The sequence below is a fragment of the Gallinula chloropus genome (genome assembly GCF_964237585.1).
Source record: "Gallinula chloropus genome assembly, chromosome: 2".
Taxonomy (NCBI): Eukaryota; Metazoa; Chordata; class Aves; order Gruiformes; family Rallidae; genus Gallinula; species Gallinula chloropus.
The window spans coordinates 153856065-153882359 of record NC_140086.1 but is presented as its reverse complement, the minus strand read 5'-3'; the positions used below and the strand labels follow the sequence as shown (position 1 = coordinate 153882359).

Genomic DNA, 26295 nt, shown 5'->3' with positions numbered 1-26295 from the left:
TACACTATAGTCACAAATACTCTGCAGCCATGAATCTCCTCAAAGGCTGAGGTGATTTTATGATTAAATGTTTCTGGTCATAGTAGGTGGTAATTTTTTCCCTCAAACCCAGCAGGTGGCAAATGCACAGAATCCAGCTTGAATTTTTATGTAATGAAAAGTAAAAAATTGAGAATGAAAAGTGAAAAAGTGGAAAGTTTCTTACTCAAACCAGAAACTGTGAACACTGGGCTAAATTCTCAGTCTGAGGTAGCCAACCTCAGGAAAGGGTCCTTTGAACCAGAGGGTCCTGAATAGTAAATTTTCGGTGACTTTTTTTCCATAATTTCTTTCACCAATTGGATTTTTTTCAATAAATATCTGTAATTTTTCCAGTTGGACCTCAAACTAGTTGCAAAGTGAACATCTCCAATCAAAAAAAAAACCCTCATATATCTGGACTTTGTATTTTTCACCCTGACCCACTGTATAGCCACACAAGGGCATGGGAAGAATTAACTGCAGGTTGTGCCCCTGTCCTAGAATCATAGAATTATTTGGGTTGGAAAAGTCCTCTAAGGCAACCATTAACCTAGCACTGCCAACCCCACCACTAGACCATACCCCTAAACACCACATCTACATGACTCTTAAATCTCTTCAGAGATAGTGTCTCAGCCACTTCCCTGGGCAGCCTGTTCCAATGATTGATAAACCTTTCAGTGAAGACATTTTTCCTACTACCTAGTCTAATCCTCCCTTGGCACAACTCAAGGCCATTACCTCTTGGCCTTTCATTTGTGACCTGGAGAAGAGACCAACACCAACTGGATTTAACTCCATTCACCAGATGTGAATGCATGATCCAGTAGTCAGCAACAATGATCCTATTTTATATGTGGCACAATGAAAGTGTTTATCCTTGAAGTTCCTTTAGGAAACCAAATTTTCTGACTTCCTCTTTGGAACTTTGTCCCTAACCACCTCCTTTTTATTATTTTAATCACATTAAAAAAATCACAGCTACAATGAGAGAGATCTTATTGGGAGTCTATTTGGTTTGCAGTTACCTGCCAGTTAGAACCACCTTGTGTTGGTGGAGTCAGTGGAAGGAACTGGTGGGAGAGGCACCACTGCCAACCAGGTGCCGAGACAACAGCAGAGACGAAATGACTCCCAACTCTTGGCAGAGCTAAGATGGTAGCGAAGGGGTGGACATCTCCTACACCAAATCTATAGATGCCCAACCATGAGTAAGCGAACATGTGCCTGGTAGGAGTGCTGTGACGCTATTTTATCCAGAACAAATGTCTGGAGGTACATTTATCCATCTGTTGGCTATCCACATAAAGATACTTTTGGGTTGTTTTCCCTGTTGTTATTGTTTATGTATATATATAGACCGTATAGATCTGTTATATATATAGGTATAGATCTATATATATCACAGACACAGAGGTAGCTGCACAGAAAAACAACTACAGGAAAGGTATGGTCCCCAGTGAGAAAAACCCACTGTATTAGCAGAGAAGTTAAAATAAAAGTGCAGTCACATGTTGGAGGCACAGTCCTTTTAGAGACAACCGTCCAATAAAGTGCATTTTCAAAATTAAGCAAAGCTTAAAAAAATAAAATAGCAGGAGGAAAGTTAGCAGGGCGCTACAGACTCATTTTGCTGCCCTGCAAGTGCCAGAAGGTGTTCAGATACCAGAGAGCTATTTATGTTAAGTCAAACAAGGAAGGAAAGTGGACCAGATTTTAGTAGCCTGGTGGACAGGAAGGATAAAGGACATGAGGAATAGGAGCAGTAAAGCCTCCGGAGCAGCCTGGTGAAAAGTGCAAACCTGTCTCTTCCCCTTTTTTCCATAGCTCATTTTTTTCCCAGAGCCAACAAAAGTGATCTGTACTGCATCCTTTATCTGCTGGCCTTTCAGTGGGGAAGGCAGGGGTTTTAAATCACAATAATAAACATTTCCATTTGTATTTTAATAAGGAAACATTCCTTTTTATCAGATTACCAAGCCTGTCATGATTCACCTCCAAGCCCTTCATTTGGCTAATGAATTTATGCCCCTCTCTCTAGGGGCAGAAGATCTTGTCATTCACAAAATGATGCCATTATCAGCATATCTCACATGAAGACAAGGCAGGGAAAGAAATCCCTGCTCAGCTTCGTTGGTCTTGGTCTCTCCTTCCTCCTGTGCTCAGTGGTGTAAGAGGGCAGGTCATTGCTTAGCTCTGATGTTGCTCTGCTCAAGGCCTGCTGCCCCATCTCAGAGTCTTTGAGGTCAGGAGGGACCACAGTGTGCTATGAAGAAATCCCCACACCTTTGTCCTTCCTCAGATCAGGAGCTGCTTCCTCTGATCCAGTGCAAAAAGCTCCTTCATTGATTCAACATGTGTGCAAACCGAGTGGAATCATAGAATAGTTTCAGTTCAAAAAGACCTTTAAGATCACCAAGTCTAATCCTCTATCCAGACCTACTAGGATCCACACTAGACCATGTTACCAAGTACAACGCCTGCTTTTAAACACCTCCAGGGATGGTGACTCAGCCATCTCCCTGGGCAGTCTGTTCTAATATCGAACAACCCTTTTGGTAAACAAATTTTTCCTAATATCCTACCTAAACTTCCCCTGACACAACTTCAAGCTGTTACCCCTTGTCCTGTCACTAGCTACCAGGGAGAAGAGGCCAAACCCCACCTCAAAACAACCACCTTTTACATACTTACAGAGAGCAGTGAGGTCTCCCCTCAGTCTCCTTTTCTCCAGACCAAACAATCCCACCTCCCTCAGCCGCTCCTCATCAGACTTGTCTTCTAAACCCTTGACCAGCTTTGTAGCCCTTCTCTGGACATGGTCAAACATCTTGATGTCCTTGTAGTGGGGGGTGAATAGGCTCTCCTGTGACCCAACATGACACATCCTGCACCTAAATGTTGAACAAGGGTGAAAACTGGCCCAAACGTGGTCAAAAGAAGGCTGGGCTTTGGTTGCAGTTGGGGCAGGAGGTGATTCTGCATCTCTGGTGTGGATTATGTACTAACCCATATGGGTGCAACATCACTCAAACTTCAAACTTTGTTAGAGACAGAAAGCCTTCCATCTCTATTTCCCACATGCCAGGTGAGCTTCTCAGCACTGGTTCAGGACCCCAGAGGCACTGTCCACCACTGCACTCCCATCACAAATATCTGGCAAACTCCAGTTTGAAGATGGCAGAAAAGCAATTATGTCACAGCACACGGGACAGCACTAAGATTTGGAACATGTCTGGTATTGTTTTCATAGTCTCTGGCTAAAAAGAAAAACAAAACTCATGGGTTTTTTTTTTCTGATGTAACATCAAAAAGTTTATTATCCACAATCCTTGCACATACATAACTTGTACATGGCAGTCCCTGCTCTCAGCTGTGTGCTGCAGTCCTCCTGCCGATCAGGGAGGGCTTGTGGGAGCTCTCACAGTCACCTGTTGGCAGGGTGATGCTGCTTGAAGAGATGCACTTTCCTTGACCAGAACCCTAGGCAGATGGGGGATTGGCAACTTTCAGGGGAGAATTAAAGCCCATACCCAGGAGGGAGTCCTTCTGCCTGCATACCTAACAGCCAGCCTGTATTTTCCACTGGGAACAGTATTTTTCCACTTTCAGCCCCCAAACAATTCTGGGCTAAATAACTTACCACTGCTTATCTGTCTCTGCTGATTTGGGAGGAAGCCGAAAGGATTAGTGGAGACTACTGCTTAATTTTTAGCTGGCTGGATTAGGGGAAGCAAATCCCACCCTCTGTGCCTGCACTATAGGCTGGAGGGTTGGGGAGCAGATGGGATGGGGAGAGGTAAACAAGTATCTGTTACTAGTCCTTTGCAGTGCTATTATCTGTCATCTCCTGGAAGGTTTAACCTGCACAGAGGCACTAGGCATACCCCGATCATGTGTATGGGCAGAAGGAATTTGTCAAGATCCTGGTGCTTTCTTTCCCTCTTGCTCAGCCCTCCATAACTCATTGTACATTAAAGAGAAAGTTGGACAACTAATTAAATTACTTTTCCCTGGTTTAAAAAACTTAATAATATTAAATGAGCTTTTACAGATGCCAAAAGTAAAAGCAATAATGGCATTTTCAGCTGGCATTAAATTGGTAATTAATTGACATACACTAGAAATACTGTATCCCATGAAGCATCAGCCGTCTATTCAGAGCAAACCTTTAAAATGTGATGGCCTTGGTGACTCATGCTGCTCAGACACAGCTAGACTTATATATACAGCAGCAGGAGTCTGCTTTAGGATGGGGGGAATAGCACTGATTATGTATGGGAAGGCTGTTTGTGTCTGCTGTTTACATGAGTCCTGCTTTTACAGGACTGGGATTCACCAAGGAAAATTGAGAGGACTTTTACGAGTCAGTAGTCTGCTAAAAAGGAGCTTTGTGGACATCTGCTTGTCTTTGTGCACATTGGATGTTGTGTTAGCAGCTTACAGAAAAGCAATGTTGGGTTGATGCAGAATAGGAAGAGCTGTGAAGGTCTCCCAGCATAAATACCTATAGCACTGACAGAAAACCAAGACCTTTTTCTTACTGAGAAAAGCAAGATTCTTGAGATTGTAAAATCTCAAGAGATTTGAAATTGCCCAGGCCGTGAGATTCCAACACTGTCAGATCACTACAGAAGTGTCCATCAGTCCCATTCGTTGGCAAATGTCATGATATGGGGTTACTGCTGTGACTACTCTTCTGTAGAGCAAGGACCCACACTTTCCTGCAGGAAGCATGTTAGCAGCTTTCTTACCTTCAAGATTTCTTATTCAAACACAGCTGTAACAGTCTTTCAGAACATAATACTTGAAAGTGTTAAAGTCAGTGGTGCATTAAAAATATTTTCTTTCCCAGGTCATTATCTCATCATGTTGTTAGAGTGTCTTTCCTCCCTCAACCAGAGAGAAAAATACAGAAGGTCATTTAACCTAATAGACATAACCTCAGGGCTTCTCCAAAAGGCTCAGCATTTCATGCTGAAGTTGCAAGGGAGCCCAAGTCCTACCTAACTGCTGAGGAACAGAGTCTGGCTTGGTTGTCTGTCTGGTGGCTCTTTGCAATGGGAGTAGATGGGATTGGCAGAAATGTAATTCATTTCAAATGAATCCTAATAGATCCCAACTTGTTGCTTCAGCTTCTTGTCATGGTTGAATGCCAGCAGGCAACTAATCACCATGCAGCCACTCACTCACTCACTTCTCCCCAGTAGGATGGGGGAGAGAATCCGAAGTGTAAAAGTGAGAAAACTCCTGGGTTGAAATAAAAACAGTTTTGGAAAATAAAATTGTAAGGAAAAGAAAAATAAAGAGAGAGAAATAAACACCAAGAAAGACAAATATTGCGAATTAAAACAAGTGCTCACAATCAACCGACTGATGCCCAGCCAGTCTCTGAGTGGCTTCATCCCTGCCAACCTCACCCCTAGTTATATTGCTGACCAAGATGTCATGTGGTATGGATAACCTTTTGGTCAGTTGTGGTCAGCTGTCCACCTCCCAACTCCTTGTGCATCCCCAGTCTCCTCGCTGGTGGGGTGGGGTGAGGAGCAGAACAGGCCTTGGCTCTGTGTGAGCACTGCTGAGCAGTGACGAAAACACCCCTGTGCCATCAGCACTGTTTTCAGCACAAACCCAAACCACAGCCCCCTACCAGCTGCTGCGAAGAAAAGTAACTGCTCCAGCTCAAACCTGCACACTTATATAATACCTTATTAAAAAATAAAAATAATAAATGTGGGCTCTTCTTAGGATGAACAGCAGAGCAGATAAAAATATATCAATGCTAGAGACCTTCTGTTCAGTAAGAAACATCTCGTTGAGTCATGTCACTTACCCAGCTCCTTCAACCATGCATGGCTAGACACACCAGATGTTAAATTAATCTCCCTTTTCAAAAAAGAGATGTGTGCTCCTGCTCATGGAAAAAAAAAATCTGTAAATAACCGAAAGGTAATTCTGGAAAAAGTGGTGGTTTGTTTTTCCCCTTCAGCTGCTCATGAGAGTACAGGTTTCCGCTTGGGCTCAGACTGCAAAGCTGTGGGTCCACTTTGGATTCTGCCCAAAAGATTAGGTGTAGCATCAGTGACACTGCAAGAACCGGTGGTTCTCATGCTCACTCTCTATCGCACTATCCATATGCAGGAACAAACATTTCTAACTTGAACAACACAAACGGAGTCTGCTGGAAAATGGAACAGATGTCCTGTGTGGAGGAAATGGATGCTGCATTTAGAAACGAGTGCTACTAGAACACTGTTATTTACTAGGGTCTGTGGTTTTTTTTTTACATGAACTCAAAAGTCTAAATACTATGGTTTTGGCTGCTTTTCCCCTCTTGTGCTGGAAAGTGATGTTGCTCCCACAAAATGCTGTCACTGGCTGTGAGGTCCACAAAGCCACTAAGTGGTACCTAAGCCACCAAGAGGGCTTCTCTACAGTTGTCACTGCTGCAGTCATCACAGCATCTTGTGTGTGGGCTCAGGCTTATGCTCAAGCAAAGCTGTCTGATGCTGAAGCCCTACCTTCAACCTAGTATCAACAGATGTTCAAACAGGCGTCATGAGGAGTTTCAGAAGCTGCTGCCTGTTTGGGAGTGGTGGACTATGTCTGGGAATCTCCTGCCCTGTGAAATCGCCTCCCACACCTTGAATTTTGGTTGAAGCTATGTAATCCAACCGACAGACACATGACATGGGATTCAGTTCCCTGAATGTGGGCACCCAACATCACTTGTGGCACCTCAGGAGGTTTAAGCCACCAGCACAGGGCTGGCAAACAAAACACAGGACTGTCTCTCAGCCATTTGGCTTGAGCGCAGGAGGTTAGGCAGGGTACCCACAGCATCTGCTGTGACACTGAACACTTACAAACGAGCATTGAATCCTGCCTGGAGGGCAGGATTTAACTCACGGATTAAGATGCTTAAAAATAAATGTCTTCATGTGTGCTACATGCCTGAGTGTCCACTACAGTAAAGAAAAAGCTTCTTGGTGGAGCCTAGAGATGGATTTGGCTGTCCAAGCGTAGGCGTCTCTTTTGCAAAGCTAATTAGCAATCAATCTGCATCAAGGGAAATTTCAATTAAGGTCTTGAAAACATATTTTTCACAAAGAGGACTCAGAGGAATCTGCATCTCTAGAGATACTCAAAACTCATCTGGAAATGACCCTGAGCAATGTGTTTTAAGTGCTGAGTGGGGGGTTGGACTAGCTGAGCTTCAGAGCTCCATTTTAAAGTCCATTCAGGAGCTGTCTGCCGAATCCAAAAAGATACCAAAGCCATTTTAGTAGGTGTCTTACTCTATAAGCTGCATCCATCCCCTCAGGTCTAGGTCCTAAGTAACTGGTGGTGTGAAGGGGAGGGAGACCCAACATGGCTTTTGCAGGGGGAAGCTGTGTCTCGAAAGCCTGCTAAGAGGCTTTGAGGGGATCAGTGAGCGTGTTGATGTGGGTGATTTACTTGATATTGTATATTTGGCTTTCCTAAAAGTGTTTGTCAAAGGCTGTCTCAGTAAGGTTCTTACAGAAACTGAGCTGCCATGGGATTAGGGGCAGGTTCTTTTGTGGATTAATGAGTGGTTAAAAGATAAGAAACAGTTTGTAGAGAAAGGGAGAGTTTTTTCAGTGGTGGTGATTCCCTGGTATAAACACTGTGAAAAAGGAGGAGGTGATAGTGAAGTGGCAGAGTGCAGATGACACATATTATCTAGGGTTGTAAAACGAAAGTAACTGTGAAGTGTCACAGAGAGATCTTGTGATAATGCGGGACCATGAAGATGAAGATTAAATCACTGATGATAAACATAAAGTAATGCCCATCATTAAATACATCCCTAACAATGAAGATGTAGTGATGACCTGCGGGCAAGCTATCGCCCTGAAGAGAAGGGTTTGTATTGCTGCAAATTTGGTCTGGGAGTACCAGCTCAGAGCTCATCAGTGGGGAAGGGCAATGGAGTGTTAGGAATTCCAAAGAAAGGAGAGAAAAATAAAATATGATGTGACAGTGAACACCAGCCTGGGCCTTGTGCACTTCAGAGCAAGCACAGCAGAAACAGAAAGTGAAAAGGTAGGCTGAGGGGTAGCAAAGGTGATGAAAGGAGGGGAACAACTTCTCTAGAAGAAATAAGTCTTTAGTGTGGAACAGAAAAAACTGAGGAGGTATAGGATAAGGATGTCTATACATTCATGGTGTACAAAACCAGAAATTTCTTCCCTTTTTCTCACAAGAGATCCAATGCAGTTAGGAACATTTTTGCAGTAGCAAAAGGAAATGCTTTTCTACCTAATGTATAGTTAAACTTCAGAACTCTTTCAGGCAGGGTATGGGGTGAGTAGGAGGATTTACCTTATGGTAGATATCTGAGCCAGATTAGATATATCACACCATAGCTCATTTGTAGATGTCCATGCAAAAGCTACTCAGAGGTTGATTAAGATGAATCCCACCTCTAACCTCTGCTGGAAAAGATGGAGTAACAAATTCCTCTATCTTTGAGAACTGTGGCCAAAGGTCCTGCAGGAAAATCTGGTGCAGAGCAGTCATATAATCCAAACCCTAGTTTAAGTCTGTATCTGCCAGGACAGTCATCCAGGTAGACTGTTTTTTGTATTGCAGATTTACCTGTGTGTGGGGGATAACTGGTGAATTCTCAAGGGGAGAAAACAATTTTTAGCTTAACTCCACTGGAGTGAGAAGAATTTCCCCAAAGATTTAGTTGTTTCAAGCACAGAATGTGCCAGCCCTGTCACTAAACCAGGAATACACACAGCCTGTTGGTTACTCCTCTCTGTGGGTGCATAGCTCTGTATTTGTTCAGCATGCAAAACACAAACACCAGTCCCATCACTTTTGGTGTTTTACCAGTGCTGAAAGTAAAACCCCAAGGAACTTGGAGAAACCTGAAAAGTTCCTGGGTTTTATATTGTGTGAGGGACTGAAGTAGTTTAGCTGGTAGCAGAAGCAAGTCTCTCCTCTCACGCTGGCACCATGCAGAGCAGCAGACGGGTAGCTCTTTCCTCCACTCCAACAGTTTTTGGAGTCCTGTGTCCTGCTTTCCCCAAAGCATGAACATCTTGGGCTCAGAGGAGGTGTGTTATCACAGCATGGGCTGCACAACAAGAGTATCGAGGTGTGCTGGGATGCAGTGGCTACCAGCACTGCAGCAGGGTCGGATAGCATCAGGAGCAGGATGGTGCCACAGCTCCTGTGTGCTGCTGCTGGGATTCACCTCCCAGTATCACTTAGCTAGTACTGGAACCCTGTGCTTTCCTGAGCCCTACCAGAAACCAATACCCAGTCTGCTGTACCAATAATGAGCTAGAGCCATAAATACAAACCCGAGAACAACAGCAATAAAAATAATGCCCCTTGGCAGCAGCTGAGACACAGCCTACAGCCGGAGCACCGGAGGGGGTGAGGTCTGTGTATCATGAAGCAAAAGCAAGGTCTGGCTTCACAAATCAATGCATGCACAGCTGATGGCTCTCGTGTTTGCCTAGAAGATACATAATGCTCCAGTAGTTATACAGTTAAACGCATTTCTCTTTTTGTCCTCCATCTGATGTTACCAGAGGCTTCAGAAAGCTATCTTGGAGATGAAAGACCTCCCAAATTACACCACCAAGAAAATAACTATAATGGTGCATATATTTTGCTTCCAAGATGAAAGTCACCTTATTACACTGAGAAAGGCACGGATATTAAAACACGCAACTACATAAACAAGGTTAAAGAATGTAAAATGTGATTCTTCTGATAGGAAGGAAGTGAGCTGGACAAGGATGGTTTCTATCTTTATTTACATGTTTCTATTTATTTACAGGTAACTGGCAAACTATTTTAAGTCTTCTTCAAAACACAAGTGAAATTTTAGCATGCAACACAGGACCATGGAAACTGCCACACTAAGGCTGTCTAATCCTACAGACCACCTCTGATACCAGCTAACAATAGATATTTCATGGAAAGATACAAACCTTCATATAATGGACAGTGCTTATGGGAAAATTACTTCCCATCACCCAGGGAAAAGACTGGCTATTTTATTCTGTGCTTATGTGGGAACCTTACACTTTTATTCCTCTTAACCTTATTTAATGTAACAGTATTTCCTATTACCCGTTCAAATCCTTCTGTGAATCCTGCCACTATTTTAGAACTATAAATCCTTGGGCAGCCCATGCCATGCACTATGTCCTCCCCAAAAACATTTTCCTGCCTTTAGTTTTCCTGAAAGAGGGTATCATTTATTCCTTTGGGTAACTTGTACCTTCCATGGGCCAAGTTTCTTCACTTCCCAGCTGTACAAGGAGGGTGGCTGTGACTGTTATTTTTGCCTGCTTCGCTTGCTGGTCTGAACACAGCAGTCTGCCTCAGCCCAAGTGCTGGAGGCTGCGATGCCCCAGGCCACACACCCAAGCCAGAGGTGGCTGCAATCTCTTGTGCTCAGAGCAGATTAAACGTGGACACCTAAGCTGTCAGCAGTGAGGTGACCCTTTTTGTCAGCACCACGTGCCCACCTCTGACATTCAGAATCCATCTCTCCAGCATTGGGAGGAGGTACCTCTCCCACCCGTCCCCAAATAAAATGAAGCACCAGCCAGGAATGCTGTATTCACAGTACCGTACTCCACAGACAATGTGACTTTATTCACAAATATGATTTTTACAGAGGTAGAACAAAATACTTTGTATAATCTTTTTTTTTCTTTTTTTAAACTATATACATATAAAGAATATTGTAGAATGACAAGAAAGAAAAGGTTGTAAACAAAACAATATTATGCCATCAAATACAGTACAAACAGCATGCAAGAACAGCTTCAAATGAAATCTTGCTGGTGTAACTTTATTTTATTTCTAATGTGGTAAATGAAGAGTAGTAGAGTCATGCTCTAATTGGATTGAGTATGCCACAGCTCTGCAATTTTGTTTTAATTATTTCATTTTTTTTTACAATAAACCAACAGGATAGCTTTCTTTTCACTGTGGTGGGGAATGCTTTTGTAATGCCCAATGTAATCTTAACCGAAAAATATAATAATCAAATCTACAAAGTGTACTCTCATTTAAAAAGCAAAACCATAGAAACTGTACAGTTTTAAAAAGCGAATTATCTCGACTGCTTCTTAAGAGAATTTTCTAAACAAAGAATAAGATATGCAGAATAAAAATCAGGAGAGCTATTGTTCTGTAACAAAGCTAGTCAAATACTTGTTTTCTATTCCAATAAACAGTTTTTTTAATTAATGACTATTCTGGAAATTATGAGGATTTTATTAATGTTCCACTTGACTAATAAAGCATGGACTCCTTAACAGGTACTATAGCTGTCATTCCCTTGGGGATGGATGGAGATCAGTTCTGCATGCATGCAAGAGACAGGAACAAGGTTTAGTCATTGGTGTAGATTTAAAAAATATTTTAAAATGTTTTAAATGTTTAGTAGTGCCTATAAAAATAATCTTGCTTGTTTTGCTATTGGAATGAGATTTGGATACAGGATTTTCTGCTGAAATTCTTTCTTGGCCTCACAATTGCCAAAGACTTCCACTGGATGTTGCCTGGCCTACACCAGGTTCCACAGACGACGATCAGGAACAATACTTAGAGCTCACACCTAAAACATGTGAAGCCAACAGCAAACCCCACGCTGCTGTCCTTGTGGCTAAGGCTGAAGCTCAAGGATCTGGGCTTTGGGAAACTGAGCTGTCCTGTCTCTCTGTCTCTCCAAATCCCAGCCCATGTGCTGGGAAGGGTGACTGTGTGACTCCTATGAACCATCAATGCTGGTGACAACCACCTCTTCATATGTCTACACCCACCAGGACTATGCAAGCATGGAGTCTCATCCAGTCACTGCTGCCCTGCTCAGGGCCAGCTGCCATGTTTGCTGCTGTGCCTGTGGGAAATGGGGTTTTCTCCCTCTGCCACAGGCATTGACCATTGAGGCTGGAAACTGTGAGCTCTGGGGTTAAACTGCCCTCCTGCAGCTCCCTCAACTAAATGTCATTTAAAGATTGAACCACACAAACATCACCTTTAGATTCAATTTGTCTTTCTCAGGAACATAAGGATGGTCAATATTAAGCACATGCTGTTTATGGCCACATGTCAGGCACCAGCCCCTGCTTCAATCGCAATTAGTTTACTAAAGATCAGGCAGAATATTGAACAGGGAAGGGCTTGTGGGTCTCATTTGACTCTGGGCTCTCAGGTGATCCTGGCTTCCAGGAAGAAGCTCAACTCAACCTGACAGTGAACATGGGGCAGGTCCCATGTCCAGCACAAATTGTCAGGGGTGGCCCAAGCAACGTCCTTCACCAAATCCCAAGGATTCACTGCACAGCTGTAGTGAAAAGGGTAAAGAAATTCCTTCCCTGCATGAGACACCTATCTCTGTGGCTCCATCCATGGCTTTGGCATCTTTCTAGGAAACGGATTGTCAACCCCCTCCAGGTAGCCCTGGTGCAACTGAAACCTGCATTTCACTAACAGGCCCTGCAGCAAATTATTACCCCCAGAAGTAGGGTGTTTATCAAGAGGTGTGAACAGTATGCTACCTGCACGGACAAAATACTCTGCATGACAGTTTACAGTCAACAAAATAAGGCTGGCACCTCTTTGTGGAAGAACTGTACAAAACACAGCTGAAATAACAGGATTGTCATCAACATTCAGTGGGATATACTCCAACCCTCTGAGTAAGACTGCATCATCTTTCTGTTGTGTAAACTGGTCTACAAGTATGAATAAAACAATATATTCCTGCCCCATTAGCCTTGGGGAAGATTAATGCCCTCTAATCTACGCTAAATAAACTCCAAAGCATGAAGACCAATATTTAAGTCCTACACTCAGCTGCTTGTGAATTAATAGGGATCACCCTGAAATTGGTATTACGAAACGCAAATATTTGCAAAAGAACAATTAAAAAATATTCCTGAAGTGCAAGCGAAAGGCTCCTTGGCCACGTTTGTGGTATACACAGGGACAGTCAGAAGGTGAACGCTAATGAATCCCAGGGCAGAGATCTGTGCTAAAAAACCATTAGCCCATTGGCAGTAGGTAATGGCATAGCACCTTGCACTGGGAAACAATTCTACCCGATAATCCGAGGGCTTGGCTTGGGATGCCCTAATTTTGATTCTTTGGACAGTTTGTTTGGATATAACTACCTGTAGTTTCAGAAAGCTGCAGTACATGGCTCACAGTAAATCTACTTCAAACACTTGCTGATACTGCTCAAACTGATCTCATCTGCCCTGATCTGCAATTTTGTGTTAGCTAAAGTAATAAAAGAATCCTGTTAAACCTAAATTATCAAATGAAAAAGGCAATTTTCTCATTCATACTCCATTAGTTTTTTTAGTTATTGCTAGGAAAGCTCTAAAATGCTTAGGCCATAAAATAAACATGTGGCTTAATGTACAGTATGTGTACTTAAGAGGATGATGGCATCTGCAGTAACTGCTCTGTACTGCCATCATAATGGGATGCACAAATTAAGCAACGGCACACACCAAGTAAAGCATACAAAAATGTATGGCAAAAAGTAACAAGCTTTCAGCTTTTTTTTTTTTAAAGCAACTCTTTAATTGCTAAAAAGAAGAAATCACCAATACCCACACCTACAACACAAAATTGCAACGTGGTTGACTTTGATAGATGCCTGTTACCTCTGTGCCAGTAAAACTCTGTGACATTGCGTCTTTAACATTCCACTGATCAGAAGTCTATAAAAGCTTCCCCTTCCCAAATTACATTCAGTGATATATTTTCCAGTGCTGAAGTCATACGATTAGCTTAATATGGTTTCAAGCACACAACACTGTTAAGATTTTGGAAAAAAACCCATCCCAAAATTCTTAAATCACCGAGATGTAGGAGAGCATATGAAAAAGCGTTCAGCTACTTACTTTTGAAAATGAAATTATGAGCCCAGATCACTTAGGAACCTTTAACAATTTCACTCTCAGGCCCTTCGTTCAAACATATCAGAGTACTTCCTATCAGTCATTTTGGTTCCTTTAGAAGAGTACCACAACTAAACCTGTGAATTGACATAAGCAAAATTGCATAACCAAACCATTCCTGTAGATATTTTAGCATTACTTTGCGACAGTAGGCATTAGTATTTTGAGAACACAAGAACCTCTGAAATTCAACCCGTGTGCTTCTTTATCCCTTAAAAGTTAGTTAAAACAGGTATCATTCAGAACAAGGAGTGAGCAGAGCCTCTGCAGAAAGGTGCAACGAACGTCTGGATCAGACAAACCCGATGAGGATCATAAAATGCAGACTGGAGATTTGTCCTTCAGCCAGGCTTTTACACAAATATATTTTCCTGGCTAAAAAGGATGGCACAGCACAGCTTTACAGATGGAAATGCAAAAATATAAAGAGGAGAGTTTCATTTTCTTCCTCAGCAATCCCATAAAATCAACGATCTGTTTCCATAACAGCTCTGGACATTTACCTGCCTACTGACAGGGCCTTACCCCATCACCTGAGGTGAAACTACACTCTCTTTTTCTGCACTGTCAGTGGTAGGTACATGGTCAGAGTCGTGCTCGTTATCCCCCTGGGTTCCCATTAATGTGACCAACTTGTTCTCCCCAGTTGCAACAACTGTGCAGGCCTATTTACTTACAGTTCAGATTTTCTTCCATTCATGGCACAAAGCTGAAAAGTAAACAACAGTTAAGAAAACATTTGCTTGCCAGTGCCCAGCACGAGAAGGTGCAAGCTGTCTTTGCCAGAGCTTGGACCTGTGTTTACTCACACCCTCAGCACTGTTTCATGCTCTCGCTTGGTGTTATATAGGAACAATCCCCATCCTCTTCTGGCCCCCCACTCTTATTCTGCCTCTGAGAAGTTACAAAATATAACAGAACACTGTTTTCTGAGACTATATTGACTGCACTAATTACCCACGATACTGTATATTTGCTATTAAGAACATGAATGTGTGCTTTTGAAGTGTGACATTCAGGGCTTCGAGGATGTGGAAGGAATTAGATGGATTGTTCTGTCACTTAATCCGAGGCTTTGATGTACTTTTAAAAATTTGTTTAAAACCCCAAAAAACAGAATACACATTTTAACTGTTGAACTTTTACCAGCTAAAGGAGTTTGTAAAGGACCCTATCACTATGTGGTTACAACAGAAGACACACAGTCAAGGTCAGGTCATGGTTTCCAAGAACATTCACAGGGACTGAGGATGAGGAAAACGAGGGACGCTTCCTGCGGGAACCTTCGGGAGACTGAGCCGCTCACTGGGGAAGCGCCTTGAGTATTGCATTCACTTCCTCTGCAACCGCCGTCAAAGCAAACTCAAACTGCTCCTGCAGAGAGAACAAGTGCATACTCTGAATAATAAAACAAAACACTTTCCAAAAGCCTGGTGCACCGTTCTGCAGCCAAGCATCCTCAAGACATTGTAAAAATATGAATATGCAGGAAGAACTGTACACTGCAGCAGAAAGGAACAAAATGTTCTGGGATTATTGATGCCATATAACATGTTTGACAGCTACTTGAAGCTGGAGTCATTTTAATGGAGAAAAATGTTGGTAGCAGAAACTAAGCTATTGGGACACAATGATGTATTGCAATTGCGTGGTCAGAAAGGTTTGGGACTAGTTGATCACCAGTCATTTCCTTCTGACACAGAGATGGAAACTTGTTAACATAATTGAGATATGAAATAGGTGAGATGCTGCAAAGCAGAGCCTTTGGCTTTTCTCGGGACTGTTTCTAGTTGAAATCAGCTAGAATAAGTATCTCCTACCTTCTATCTATTCTGTAAAACAGTATCTGCTTTTTTGTTTACCTCTTACTGTCCTTTTTCAGCCTTCTTTTTTAATGGCCTTTCTGCACCCATGAATTACCTAACAATGTTTAGATCACCCCTATTCAAATACTGGGGGCAGCCTGTCTGAGCTACTAATTTACTGTAAGCATAAACCCAAAATCACTAACAGGCTTCTGCACTGGGTTGGCAGATGTGTGAAGGACACAACCATGAATGGCCACCTCATCCATGTGTGTATCTAACACTCCTGAACCATGTGGTCCTACTGAAGGACACAGGAGTGTAACTTCCTCAAGGTTAACTGGTGTTATCTTTTGTAAGCAAGTAATTATTCTCAGGAATTTAGCTTACTGAGATATCTGGCGGGATGATTTGGTGTTTGCAGCTTCTCAGATGCGAAAAGAAATGTGTGCAGTTTATTCAGAGACAAACCAAGGCCAATAGGCAAGGCCTGTGGAGGAGTTTCTGCATCTTCTAGAAGTACTTGAGTGGTGTAAGCCAGTCAGGATCAAGAGCCACTGAAGAACCAACTTTGAGAATGGAGGTCTGAGGTCTGCCCTGCAAAGTACCCTGACATCACTGCTGGGATACTACTACCTGTGTCTCCAGTTAGGAAACTGGTGGTCTGATAGGTACCTCCAGCCCCTCCATCTGCCCTTGCAGGGGCTGTATGGCATGGCTGCATGCATGTACACAGCAGTGGTGTGTGCCCCAAAAGGTAATTATTAGAATAATAGCATTCATATTCCACAGTGTTTTGCTTTACTGCAGGAATCTGCAGGAAGGATGAAGGAACAAGCCACAGATGTGAAACTCAGAGGTCAGAAAGACAGCTGACTTCTAGTTCCTGCAATACAGTGCCAGTCTTCTCTGCCTTGTCTTACCCCACTGCAGGGTCATCTCCCATGTGGAGATGCCTCAGAGAGAAGCAATGACTGGAATAGTTCCTGAGCAGCACAAGAACAAAACTCAGAATGATTTCTCAAGACACTGACATTCAAGAATTTTGCTGTCTGCTTGGTGCTGTCAGAGTGGCAACCTTGTACATTTACTGGATTCCAGCCAACAGTTTTTAATCAGACATCAATTCACCTTAAAGAGTAGGACTCATCCTCATTAGACACTGAAAAAGCCTCCCCACACTGCCCAAGGTCTCCGCAATTAAAGAAAAGACTGGAAATGCTGTTGGTTACCTGGAGCATCAGTTGAATTTTAACTGGAGACATCGAATGCATGAGAGGAGTTGGAGGGCAGTGGAGGCAAAGAGGGCATTCATCTGGACATACTGTTCCAGAACCAAACTGTGTGACTGCAGAAGCTCAAAAAGCTTCAGGAAATTTGGGCTGATGCACGAGGAATGACTGTTTCTGGGAAAAAGAACCTTGGCAAGGAAGTCATCAGCTGCCAGACCCCATCAGTGCAGCCCTGCGAGGTGAGAGACCTGTGGAGCAGCCTGGGCAGGGTGGGATACCCTTGCACTGGGGCTGGCAGAAGAGGAGCAAAGTGGGTGCTCCAGCACAGCGATACTCAGATATAAGCAGGACAGCTGGTCCCAGTTGCTGCCAGTCCTTGGAGCATGGGGAGCACAACAACAGAAGAGGCTGATCTGAGCACGATGGGTTTGACACAGTGATGCAGCCAAGTTTTGGAGATGTGCAGATGCCTCTTCCAAGATGTGGGCGTCAGTTTGGAAGAAGGGAAGCTGCCCATGGTAATGAGGCTACCTAATGTGCTCTTCATCTGAGTATTTTATAGTCAGGAAAAACCTGTAAGATTGGGGACTACAATATTAGTCCCATTGCTGAAAATATCATTGCTCTGAAGTTTATTCATTGAGCAAATCTGCTCCTTAACTTTGATGGTCCGAGATGTGTTCTCTTATTGTGAAGATCTGTGAGGCTGGAGACCACCTGAGCTGCGAGTGCCTTTGCCCCTCACGGAGGGGTACCCCTCCTGTAAGCATGGGGCATCACTGCACTGCCTGGGGTAAAGTGTCTCTCACCTGAGGACCATGGACTGATCAACATGAACTCCAACGTTCAGACATGGATTCTTGAGACAAGACAAGCTAACGTTACCCGTGACCCTAAATTACTGAGACAAACCAACTTAAAGAGCATAATCTTTACAGCCAGAGCTCTGAGCTGACCACTGCTGTAAAGGGGACAGCGAAGCAGACACATGAGATGTGCAAGGACTTGGTCTTTCTGGCATGGTGCAGTGGAGCTCTTCCTCCTCCTTTCTTATGGACAGGTGGAATGCAGACAGTGCAGCTTCCACTGATGTGTGTCACCTCCCCTCCAAAGACAAGCCTTTACGTACCTTCCACGCCTTTCCACAAGAACAACCACAGTCAGATCAAGTTAATTGCAGTAATTGTTCAAGGAGCTCAGTGTGTGGTTTTGCTCAGCTACACTGCCAATCGCATACGCTATTGGCATATACCAAGACTGACTAGAGATGAAATTTAACATCTAGCTTGGCCTAGACATCAGAGCTGGACAGGCATTTTGTGGCAGCAATCTGCCTATAATGGAGAGGTGACAAGTATAGATTTAATAAAAAAATCATAAGCGATGTTTCATCAAGCCTACAAATAAAAAATTCTGGGGAAACAGACTGAATGCATGCAGCATATGTGACACAATAAAGAATCTTAGCTAAATATTATAGATTGGGAGAGGAAAGATATAGAAGGGGGAGAAAAAAAGAAAACATCTATTTTTCCCCATCATACTCAATACGCTTCTTCCTTCATTGCTTTTTCCTCTCACATGTGGCATATCAATTCTATTTTATGATTCCCCTGCAAAAAAACAACAGAACCACAAACCCTGTATTATGTTTCCCCGAAATGCAGAATGTCGTTATGATAATTTCATTACCATTTATTATATACAGTGCTTTTGAATTAAAGATCCCTTCCAGAAGACAAAATGTTGCAAACAAATCTTTCACATGCTTATTGAAAATGTGGAGCGCTGCCTGCTGGAAACACAATAACATTGCTGAAGTAAGTTGGTGTTTATTTTGCCTAGGGATATTCTGTAATTGGCATTTCTAACCTGACTTTTAATCCATTGTTTTAAATTACTCCAAGAGCCTAATATTCCTCATTTGTATTCAGCTGGGAAAGCACAGGGGTTTGTTTAAATCCATCAGAAAAATTCTCTGGGGATCGTGCATTGCTAGCATGTAACCAGATATTTATAATTTGAAAGACATTAGCTTGAATAAGTGATTTGGGTGGTTTTGGGAAAATGACAATGATGGAAGAAGGAGCAAGAGGAGAGATAAGCAATATCCTGAGAAATTTTTTTATCCTGGATGAAAACACAGGATACATTTCTTTTCTGGAGCTCTTCCAGATAAATGTTTGGAGGGGAAGACCATGTCTTGAGCAAGACTTTCATGGGATTTGGGTAACTATTTCTGAGCTAAGTAAGAGAAGCTGTTTGTATAATTCTCTGCCTCTTTGGTGTTTTCTTATGTTGAAGTTAACAAGCTGCAGTTATTCTGCTCTGAGAGGCAAACTGGAATCTAGGCTCTGTATTTCTACAGACCTGCCATGTATTTTGGATGCATTTACAGAGTAGTTCAGGACTTACCTCAGAGTAAATATATGTGACACTGGATACTGTGTGCTATATACATTATTTTCCCAGTCTGAATAATCAAAGCAGAAGAAAGCTTTGTGCAACTTTATATCTTAGTTGCAGATAAAGATTAGTTAGCTTTGCCTGGCTCATCTTTATTTTTCATGCACTTAATTAATAAATAATAATTAATGTCCCAACTGTTCTCCAGTATCACTTCTAGCATTAGTGGGAAGATAAAATGATTAGGAAGAGATTCAAGAAAAGCAATGATTCCTGCAAACAACATTTATTTCACCTTTATCCCCCAGCAATTTCAGCTCCCTAAATGCTGCAGACTTCCCTATCAGTTCCAGCCAGGCCAAGAGGGAATGCTGTCACGTAGCTCTCGTAACTCAGTTTGGGGCTGTAATTCTTGTTCGATATTTTACAATGTCATATACAGATTTATTTGGTCTCCATGTCATGAATGAGTTTCTTTATTGTCATATTTGCCACTCTTAACTTGGAGCGAACACACCAAAATATCCCTCCACATATCACTGAAATCGTTAACAGCAGAAAGTTCCATTTCTAATTTAAGGGACCACACTCACACCACCAGCTATTTTTAAAAGTTTTACAGTGTGGAGAAATGTTAAAACTATTATGACTGACAGGAACCATAGAGTAAGATGTTCACCTCTCCAAAGGGTACAAATACAGTCACCATGCTACATCCATAAAGGACACGGCTTTAGGTGCTGGTAAGCTCTTGTGTTCAAAGACACTAAAACTATATTTCATTTAATTCAAAAACTTATTTTCTGGAAAACAAATGCAGCAGTTACATTCTCTTTAATGAGTTCAAGCTTTAAAAAAATATTACATGCACAGTTAAGCACAGATACTCTAAGAAAATAATCCATATTTCAGGATGAAAGCAAGAACATTCTTTCAAATGCACATTTTCTTGAGTAGGCTATAGATTGTTGTCTTGACTGCCCTTCATATATGGTAATCAAGATAGATGTTGGAGATGTTACAAGAAAGAGCAGTAAACACCAAAGAAAGTAGCCTAGATAAATCTTCAGCATAAATAAACCTCTGTTGGTAGGGAGCCAAACAGAGTAATCAGCAAGCGACCTGCGTTAAATTAGGTCATACCCTCTCTCTTCTGTCATGAAAACAACTACTGTGAAAGACCTTTAATGTATTTAAAATCCCAGTGGATTTACTGACAGTACCTTTGTCTGGACCATGCCCGGTCTCTGGTCCCTCAAGTGCTCCAGGGTAGCAGCAATATCAATCTCTTTAGCACCTGCAACAAACCACAAATTGGGCTGAGTTCAGAGCACAAGATAATCCATGCTGCATCTGTCAATCTCTTGCTATCGGGTTCCCTTTGGGCTAACAGTCCAATTGAAAATTATTACATCCATCTCTCAGCAGACTTGGCAGGCAGCTGCAATTTTTGTGTTCATATAGAAAAATAAGAGGTTGGGGCAGCTTTTATTAACATTAATTCAAGAAAAGCCAGAGAAAAACAAATTCTTAAAAATGCCTCTGCACCTTGAGCAGAATATATGTTGCAGAATGTAAGGGTCCATCATGGCAATGCCACCGAGTGCCCCTTCATCACCTCTAAGAGTATGCACTGAATTAAGGGCCTGAACCACAGGAAGATTTATGTTGTTCAAACAAGAGTTATGTGAACTTCTGTCACCTGCAGCTGAGATCCAGAAAAGCTGTCTATGGCTCCCCAGCTCGGGACCTGCCAGACCATCTTGCTGCATGATTGCTGTTCTCAACCCAGGGTGTTTTCTTTGGGTTATACTTTGGGACACTGCTGCTGGGTACTGATTGTCATACCAGGATGCAGAAAATGGGCACATAGAGCCCATTCTTGTGGGGACTGCATCCCTTCCTTGGTGCGAATGGAGGTGCTTTCTTTTCTAACATGATCTGTGGAGAGCAAAGCAATTGTGCCTCTCACCTTATAATAACCCAGCCTAGACAACCAAAGGGGACAGGGACATGTTGATTTCCTCTTAATTTCCTCCAGTTTGAGATGTTTCAAAACCACCCTCCTCATTTTCCTTAAGTGCCTAATTAGATACACGGCTTTTGAAGGCAGAGAGGAGCAATCAGGATTTTAGTCCCTCCTGTTAGTCCCTGTATGAACTCCAAGAGTAGAAGCCCAGATGAAAACCTCTTGAGCTGAGAAGTTCAGCTACAGAGCATGTTTATCTCACATCTATTCTCTTCTGTGCCTTGCAGGAACACTGCACAGTGCCACAGCACACGCAGACGGACGGAGGGTAACTCTGGTCCAAGTGTGACTGCCCCATCTTGGCTCCCTTACTGCCCTAGATGTTCATGCATTCTTCTAGGGCAGATGTGGGTCTGCAGCCTCTGCAGCTCAAGAAGAGTCAGAGTGGTTCCAAAGAATGTTTATAAATATGGTGTTGGATGCTTTATATATATATTCAATATATACAGACACACAAATATATATAAATATATACATATTCAACTTCCCCTCCCTTGTACATTCACTTTTATCATCAGGTTTATCAAGGACAGGAAGTGCCTACATTTGGATGAGGTAACTACATTTCCATTTTGAAGGCTACTCAATGGTGTGCTTTAAAGAGTGTGGCCCTTTGACAACTGGTTCCTATTGCCTGGCCCTGGGAATCTTCTGTCCCAGCCTGTGCCAATATGGGACTTCCTTCTGGAGGCATTTAAATTTCTCCAGCTATTCAAGGGGCCTCAGTGCCAAATTTAGAAGTCGCAAACCTGAAGTGTTCAATATCTCACTTGTACACATCTAGAAGATATACTTGATTAGCTCCCAGGATGGATTTGCAAGATTGGACCCAATGTTTACCAGTCTTCCCACAACTCTTGTAACTGATGGGCTAAAATCTAACTGTAATTAGGTTCATGTCAATGTAAACATCATGCATGGTTACATCTCCACGTTTACCCAAGTGAACTTTATAACTCTGGAACATCTTTAAAAAACCCAGAGAAGTGACAAATAGTAAATGATTTAATTTGGTTTCCTTTGAAAAAATACATGAGAAGATATTTAAAAATAACATCAGCTCTAAAATAATTGATTTGCAATATGTTCTTCATACTGATGAAAATACTTTCCTCAGCTGTATCAGAAATGGAATGAATTCATTCAGTAAATGTACCAGTGGCAACTTAGGAAGGCTATCTGACAGATGTTTTTCACTTGGGGCATTGAATGGCTTTTGCTTCCCCACCACCCACTGACACTGTACAGGAGTTTACAGGGATGAGCTCTGGAAGAAAACCAGAAAGTTCTACTTTAAAATACACCCCTCCCCTCCCCCCCCCCCCCCCCCCCCCGGCAAATATCCATACAATGGAGGAAAGCAGGACATACTCACATACACTGTAAAGTCTGATACAAGTGACAGTAATTACATCTGGTGTCTGCTGCAGGTTTCTCAGTGGCAGCACATCTGGCAAGCATCATAAAGGTACGCTCTTTGTAAGCCCTCACACTGGTGTGACACAGTACCTCACTGCAGTGTTCAGTCCCACACATGCATGTGCAATTAGGTGGGAGTTTCCTGTCCCACCACAGACATCCATTGGAGCAGCGCTGTGGGGGTACTGCACATGCTTTACAGCTTTACTTGTGGCCTCAGACTGCCAGGAACTAAATGTCCCAGTAGCATCTTGGCTCAACACAGGAGGAATTTTCTCTTTCAGAAATTAAGATAAGAGAAAAATTTAAGACACCAACATCCGTGGATGAGGTTATGCAGAGTCCTGAGCTGGTCCCTGAGGTGTGCTGAAGGATGAAGCTGGAGATCCTCCAGGCAGAGCTGGCAAGCTGAAGTGCCACACAGACTTCCCCACAGCTGCAAACAAGTACGACCCCCATCCTGTGAGGGATGGTTTTTATTTGAAACTACCCTAGCCTCAGGCCAGGGCAGTAGCATATTAGGTATGAGGAAAAGGTTCATGACAAGCCCTAATAGCACTCTTTAATGGCCAGACAGGCTTCTGAGCTTACCTTTCAAAGAGTTAATTCCTCGATTTCCGTGATGCAGATTGCAGACATCTACTAGGAAACCGATGCTTGCTTTTTTATCATCATTAACGGGATGACATCCCTAATAGTGTGAACAACGCCTGGTTATAAAATCCTGATTTAGCAAAACGCCAAAGCATATGCTTGCACTGGAAAACAAAATTGTCCTAGAGAACCAGGGTGCTTATTGGGAGGCTTCTATTTAAATGTTTTATCAGCAGAAGTCCCTGAAACATCCGTTTTTACTGACCAGTGTCCCCCAGCCTATGGTCTGTGATCAGCACGTCACCACAAGCACTTTTGATGTCCTCAGACACAGGTGATTAAAAGGAAAAGGAGAGCAAAGTATGATTTTGCCCAAAGCACAAATGCTGTTCAGAGACCAGGGGATTAGAGGCAAGGTGAAGCAGAGGCAGGGATTGGTTTGCTACCTCCTTCTTTCCATTTCTGAATGCCTCTGAGACTACGGTGATGGGAACTACCTAAGTACCTAGACAGGCTAATCAACAAAACTTAGTGTTGCAAAGCTGTTTTGGAAGAAGAGTCATTTAGAAGAAAAAAATTCACAGGTAAAAGGGTGAAATCAACAGCATATGATAAAGCCAGCATGACTTGTTTCCTCTCTCCACGGCCATGCCTCTTTTCCTCCTGATTTCCACCACTACATGTTCTGCATCTATTCCCTTATTGTGCCTAAACCAAATGAGTTTAAATATATATATATATAGCTAGTCCACTATTAAATCTCATTTTGTGACGAGGGCTTCTTTTTCTATTCAAACTATGCTAGATTGTTGTTATATTATGTAAATTCAGCTCACTTCCACTGATGTGTGCAAAGCTAGCCTGTAGAAAGTTCTCTGGTGACAGAGACGGACAAAGGAAGAGATTTTCAAGGCATAAAGCAAAGTCTGAACCCAACCTGCATTCATAGGTGACAGGAGCTCAGGGTTTAACTCCAGTGTAAGCTTTCAATTCTCTAAGTACTTTGTGAAATATGACACAAATTCAACATCATCTTTGCCATGCTGAAGCTTTCTCTTTAATCTGAGGGTACAACAGTATGGTGTAACATTCTAGAATACCCAATAATACTTTATTTATGCTTTTGAGACATTTCAGGTGGCAAAAAATGCAGCTTATGCTACATGATGTGGTAAGAGAGGGATATGGCATCTAAGGACATCAGGCTCAACTCTTGCTCTTACTGAGAAGGCTGCAAAATATCCACACACTGTAAAGGTATTTTAAACATCGCTTATCCGGAAAGCCCACGTACAAACTAACTATGATACTGTGTTTTAGAGTAAGAGTGGGAAAAACTTGACCCACTGATTCCAAAAATATCCTGTTACTGGAAAGGTTAAAAATACTAGGCTGGAGAGCACTGGTAATTGGAAAATCAAACCTAAAATGTGTCAAAACGGCAACATTTTCCATCTTTTCTCCACACCAATATGTATCTGTCTGTTTAACAGTGCTTCTAGGTTCAGAAAGTAAAGAAGGGGCTATAAGAAGGAATGTTTATTGACTAGAGAACTGCCTTTTCACCTTTTGACTGTATTTTACTCTGTAGGGAATAAATTTGGTTTCTGTCTATGACAGGTTCCTTTTTCACACTGCATTTCATTGCTTGTTTTAAATGAACGTAAGGATGTAACTTAGTGTGAGACTGAGCTAATGTTGTACCAGCAGTATTGTGAAAAATGACTGTGTGATGTTGTTGGGTCTTTTTTTAAACAGAACTTGCCTTTGCAAGTAATTGCAGTAATTCACTGTGAGTTAGATACTACCAGCTTCCCCCTGCTCTTAGCAGCTCAGTGAGCTAGCCGAGCAAATGCCTCCGTGAGCACTTCCACACCAGTGCAAGGCAGATTTTAACTTCAGTAATTAACTATCATCTTCCTCAAGGCTTGAAGCATTCACAGTGAGCGCACAACAACCCACATCAGGAACATTAACTGGCTAAACTGAAAGAAAACAAGAGAAGATGCGAGACGAATGATATTTTGCCCCCAAGGAGAGAAGCGGTTTCTGAAGTTTAGGGTCATATCCTTTTCAACCCTTCTGCCCACAGGCACCAATGCAGGATGCATGCTGGCACTTAACAGCTGGTGCTCCTGATTAGCAGATCTCAAGGGGTTAAAGTGTTTGCCCCTAGATAGTTGCGTAAGTGGAGTATCCAGCATGTCATAAAAACATGGGGAAAAGTTGAATTCCCTTTTCCTCCTGCAATGAATAATGAGCTGGTGAAATTCTGTGCCAAAGGCTCCGTGAGGTGATCAGTGGCAGCTCACAATATGTAAAACCATTACGAATTATCTAACGTTAGCTTTAGGGTGATAACAGTGAAATCTTTCCCCTCCCCCTAAAAATGGCAGGCGACTCATTCTGATCAGCACAAGACACACAAGAAACACTGTGGACAATAATCCTTTCCACACTGCAGCAGCATCGCTGTCGCTGCGATGGTACAGGGATATGACAGACAAAGTTTGTCAAGAGGGGTAATATACTTTAATGTATCAGCTGGGAAGAAAAAATGAAGGTATATAATTAAAAGGTGGGTTTCAGGCTCAGCACACTATATGTGCACCTGAAAATGTGTTTTTTGTGTAGGTTTTTTTCCCCTAAGAACAACCAGCATTTGTTACACAAATATATGAAAATTTTGGCTTAATTAACGTAAGCTTTGAGATTTTTTTTGATATTTTTGAGATTTTTTTTGATATTTTTGGTTTTTTTTGATATTTTTGCGCAATATGCTTGAACATACTTGCAGTGGAAGCAAAGTCAAA

The 26295-nt window shown here is 42.4% G+C and overlaps 1 protein-coding gene across 1 annotated transcript in view; it reads right to left on the bottom strand.

The window, feature by feature from the left end:
- Positions 1-15299: 15299 nt before the first annotated feature.
- PTPRN2 (protein tyrosine phosphatase receptor type N2) overlaps positions 15300-26295 on the bottom strand; it is a gene marked incomplete at both ends in the record, with an annotated part of 656586 nt that continues 645590 nt past the window's right edge. The window contains 2 exons of the mRNA XM_084279942.1: positions 15300-15371; positions 20664-20737. Coding sequence (XP_084136068.1) covers positions 15300-15371; positions 20664-20737 — 146 coding nt within the window. The remainder of the gene's footprint in view (positions 15372-20663; positions 20738-26295) is intronic.